This window comes from Helianthus annuus, chromosome 11 (assembly GCF_002127325.2).
Source record: "Helianthus annuus cultivar XRQ/B chromosome 11, HanXRQr2.0-SUNRISE, whole genome shotgun sequence".
Lineage (NCBI taxonomy): Eukaryota > Viridiplantae > Streptophyta > Magnoliopsida > Asterales > Asteraceae > Helianthus > Helianthus annuus.
Window position 1 is genome coordinate 40,004,463 of NC_035443.2, and position 5,281 is coordinate 40,009,743.

Below are 5,281 nucleotides of genomic sequence, written 5' to 3' on the forward strand. Positions count from 1 at the left end.
AATTAAATCGCTATCAATGTTAATTGATCCAGGTTTTTTTGTTTGGTTGTTAAAAACTTCCACCAAATGAGGGAATTAAAGAGCTATTAATTTGCAATTAAAATTTTTTAATCCAATGTTTTATTTGTTTGGTTGTTAAAAACTTCCACCATATACAGCAATTAAAATTAAAAGAGCTATTAATTTACAATTAATATTGATTAATCCAGGTTTTTTCTTCTGTTGTCAAATACATCCCTGTCTATTTATTTAATTTTTATTGAATTTACCCAAATTTATCTGATAAGTTCATGTTTTGGACTTTCATTAAGTTTTGTTTATCTGATTTGAAGAAAGTATTATTTATTGATACATCATAATATATTATAAATATTTTACATTTAATAATAGCGCAGCTTAATTCTTCCCATGCATAATTAATGATTTATGCTTTTTATTTTTTTTAATTGGTAATTTCCACTTTTTTCTGCAATATTTATAGGGCTTTATGTTTAAACAGATGATATCAGTTTATTATCACATTTTTCAGTTCGAATTATCAAATTATTTAGTTCCAATTATCAAAATTATTCAGTTCTTTTGGCTTTCAAGTTTCACTCATTATTACTTTAGTGAACCTTCTGTTTTCGAGTTTGAACAATTTGGTTTCAAGTAGTTTGTTATCTGAGATTTTTTAAGTGCTATGAACATTTTGGTTTTAAGTATTTTGTTATCTGAGACTTTTTAAGTGCTAGTATGAACATTATTGTTTTGGTTTTCAGTACTTTATTCCCTTAATGAACTTTTTAATTTTTTTATTTAAGTGCGCTTTTTTTTTCTCGGGCCCACGCTTTTTTTGCGCCTATCGTCTAGGGCCTAATCGGAGCCTATGCGCCTAGAGTGCGCTTCGCGCCTTTAATAACTATGGGAGTAACTAATATTGCTTTTATCCCTCAGGATATCTAACTGCACAAAGTTTGTACAGATTCAAAGTCAATGGCAATAGACTTACCAGAAATAATCCACCAAAGATCGGAAATTGAAAGAATTTTTACTTCTCTTGATTTGAGTAAACATTTCCATGGAGCAATTCCGAGCTTGATTCGGGTTGCAGTAATGTTCAGTTTCTTGATCTCCATTCTAATGGGTTCACGTCATTCCTGATACACTTCCTATAAGAAAACAATTCATATACATGGTAGGAAACGGGCTCACCGGCTCGTTGACTGTTAGTATTGGTTAGTTGACCCGGTTAACAAAGCTGAATTTGGAGAATAACCAGCTTTCCGGAGAGATATCTGTGGAGATTGTTTCTTGCAGTAAGCTGCAGTTGTTGGATCTTAGAAACAGTGGTTACTTTCTCCTGCTTATAACTCTGATAAGATGGAACAAAATCCATCAGTCGGAATCTCTCGTAATCTTAGTTGCAACCAGTTCACTGGTGAAATCCCACCGGAGTTTACTGGGTTGAGAAAACTAACAACCTTAAATCTCTCTCCGGTCAGTTTCCCGACACGCCATTGGTGGGGTACTAGTCCTGTTAGGAGCTTTCATGTTGGTTCTGGCCGACTGGAAAATACAAAACATGACACTGAAACATGGATACGACACTTCAACAAAAACTGGATGTTGTGGTTGTAGATATAGTTCAAAGCCTGACAAGTTCGAATATCATCGGAACCGGAAGATCGGAAAATGTGTATCGGGTGACACCCATGAAGATCTACTACAATCACCATGTGGGTAGTGAATTTAAATTTTTTAAACAATAATAATTTGTGATATTTTTGAGGTTCACATTTAAATTCCTAGTTAATAACAGAAATACAACTTATCAATTTAGCTAAACAGGTGGGTTCCTCCAAGCTAGTGTTGTGTAGTCAACACAGTAGGGCCCACAACAGCAGGTGAGTACCTCTAAAAGACTTAAGGCAGATGCTCGGATTGTAACCTTTTCAAGATAAAGTTAATAACTCCCCAATTAAAGCCACGGTATTGAAGCCACGCGACGATTCTCGATTTCTGTCTTTCACTGGGGAGATCCTTAGCACGAATCCATTGCTTTGAAGCTTGTGCGAACAAATGGTCAAACGAGGACTTTGACAATCCAAATCTTGAAACTTGATCATCATCGACGGGTTCACCGTCTTCCAAAACCAATTTTATTGCTTTCTGTGCATCAACATCATTTACACCCTTTTTGACCAGGGCCTAAAAAAGAACAGAAACACCTCATAAGACATAACTTATCAGGCTGTCAAAACTGATCAAAGAAAGAAAAGCTTACTTGCTTGATTCTATGTGGACCCCAACTTGATATAGACCATCTTGATCGAGAAAACGCTTCAGCATACAACAAATCATTTATCAAACCCCTGTAACAATCTTGGTAAGTCAAAAAATTCTCAAAAGTAAAATTTACAAAATTTTACAGGTGTATAAAACTATAAATATGAAAAATAATATATGTTCTTTCTAAGAAAGACACTAATGCATAATCATCGTTGAAATTGTTAACTGAATGAAATTTGTGGGAAAATGGAGTTCCGCATGGATTTTATAATCAAGATAGACGGTACTTATCATGCACCTGTTCTGGAAGTCAGAGATCACAGCAGTGACAACTTCAGGGGAGAATTTCTTTCCAGAAAGTTTCTTCTTCAGCTCGAGTGCTGTATATGCTCTGCATACAAATAGAGTATTTTTGAATTAAATGAGTAAATAATCAAATCAAATCATGATCATTATCTAATAAATCTTAATAAGATGCATATGCTACTAGAGGATTTATATCATGTTATAGAGAAATGCAGTTAGCCTGCATAACGGGAAACAAATGCATCAACAGACTCGCTACAAAACACTAACAAAAGTTAGGATCTGCATTGCATTACAAACAAGAGAAGAATAAACTTCTTCTGCAAGGATGCTAACCTTACTGCAAGCAATCTAATCGCTGTCTTCTCGGCTTCTTCTTTACTTTTACTAGGTTCAACCGCTAGATTTTTAACTTCATATTCACCGTTATGCGGTTCAACCGCTAGACGTTTAATTTCATATTCACCATTATGCGAGTCAAATTCATCTAAAGCATCCTCAAGACCTTCCATTACACCAAATTCATGAAATTCTTCCACAGGATTTGATTCCACAGATCTCCATTTATAACTATCTTCCAACGCCTCCGACTGCACAGCCGCATTACAATTTTTCTTTTCTTTTGATCTTAAATCACCTGTTGAACATAAACCAGATCTACTTCATTTACCATTTTCCTCATACTTTCATGTCAAAATGGTGTTTTACTATACTACTAGAACATCAAAAATCCAAAACTAGAAACCCTAGACATTGGGCCTTGGTATGCCTCTAAAACGGCAGGCCAGACAAGACCTTAACATTGTATAAAGGGAAACTAGAATTTCCGGTAACCAACCCGGCCCATAGTCCATACTCCATAGACCTTTCCAACTAATAATAAATAGTTGGATACATTTCCAAGTTGGCGGTTTCCAAATCCTTAGGGTTTCGGTTTTACTCTGTACTAAGCAAACAATCGCGGTGAGATAGCGGTTATCGGGTTCTTCCAAAATATAGCTGTGTCAAATATAAAATTACTGATATCGATTTGGACCGCTAAAACTCATTGAAAAAACCCTAGAAACAGAGAGGCATACCCGACTTAAAATCCGGTGATTTTTTGTCCAAATTTGATCGTATCCTTGACCTCGGCCAGTCAACATTCTTATTGAAATCATCATTTTCAATGAATTGCTTGAATTCGAGCTTTTCTGAATTCGATGGAACCGGAGTAGGATCGTTAGGTTTATTCAAACTAGAAGATTTCTTAGGAGTATACCTAACTGGAAAATTCGAACAGCATCGAACTATAATCTTCGTCTTCCCCCTGAACACAGATTAAAAATGAAATGTTCACAAACAATCAAGCAACAAGTTACACGAATTCTCGGCAAACAAATTAATACAATGAAGAATAATTCACCAGGGGTATAAGAACACTCGTGAATGAAGCTCAAATGCTTTGCAATATATGAATTTTCCCGCGGAAATCGCCATTTTCCTTGAAATCACTTTCTACTTGAAGGAACAAAGCCCTAACTTGTGTTTTCCCTTCCTAATTATTTGGTTTTACAAAACAGCCCATGTGGTATCAGGAGTTGGCAGTACACACCTCTCCTCTTCTTTTGGTACAATTGTTTTTCTTTTCATTTTGGAAGTACTCATCCCATCATTTTGAGTTAAATGTCATTTTAGTCCTTGTGGTTTTTGGTCATTTCGTCAGTTTAGTCCGAAGGTTTTATTTTTCACCCGTAAGTCCAAAAAGTTTTCACCGTTGTCATTATAGTTCACTGGGTTAACTTCATTTATTTTTTATGTTAACGAGAAGGGCAATTTGGTCATTTTATATGTAATTCTGTTAACTAGAAGGGCAATTCGGCCATATAAAATGATTGAATTGCCCTTCTCATTAACAGAAATATATATGAAGTTAACCCAGTAGACTAAAACGATCATCATGCCACCAACGGAACCAAATGATCATATTCATCTCCACTCGACTATAATGCATATACACTAATTAAGAAGGAAACCCAATAAATCTGAAAAAAAAAAAAAAAAAAGAAAAAAAAACCCTCCCTTTTGAGGATCAAACTTAGGACCTAATGGTCTCTAAGCTTTTTAGCTCACCTTCAAGATCCCATTAAAATATAATACCACGAGCATTGTGTATGTTATATTACTTAATTTAATTTAAATGTATTTAAAATTAAATTGACTGTAAAATAATACATAAATTTTCAATACATGTCTATATGGAGAGGTTTATTGAGAAATCACAAAAAAATGAGCAATCAAGGAACTATGGTTTTCAAATGTGAAAAACTAAATAAAAGAATTATTTTACAAGTGAAAAGTTCTAATTTACATTGTTTTGTTTGGGGTTTTGCATATAAACATGTGTATTAGCTGTTATAATAAAAAATAAAAATAAAAACTCAGTTTTTAAAAAGAAAAACATTGTTTCTCTTTTTTTTATTTTTTTTCTTTTATATTTTTTATTATGAAAACGGCTTCAACATGTTTTTATATGCAAAAGCTTAAAAAAATATTAAGTAAAACTAAATTTTTTTGAGTTTTTCACATGTAAACCCTGTGGTTTTCCGTTTCTCCACTTTTTTGTAGTTCACCAATGAACTAACCTACACATATGTGTGTGTTAGTTTAGATAAATAAACAAATCATTCGTTGAATGAAAGTTGGTGAATTTTCTACTCTGGGG

The 5,281-nt window shown here is 33.9% G+C and overlaps 1 protein-coding gene across 1 annotated transcript; it reads right to left on the reverse strand.

The window, feature by feature from the left end:
• Positions 1-1,675: 1,675 nt before the first annotated feature.
• Positions 1,676-4,147, reverse strand: LOC110912314. The gene is made up of 6 exons (XM_022157004.2): positions 3,983-4,147; positions 3,657-3,886; positions 2,914-3,214; positions 2,570-2,662; positions 2,267-2,354; positions 1,676-2,190 (listed from the first exon to the last, which is right to left on the reverse strand). Exons 1-6 carry the CDS (start codon positions 4,054-4,056, stop codon positions 1,906-1,908), a joined length of 1,071 nt encoding a protein of 356 aa, XP_022012696.1. The 5' UTR covers positions 4,057-4,147; the 3' UTR covers positions 1,676-1,905.
• Between the last annotated feature and the right edge of the window lie 1,134 nt (positions 4,148-5,281).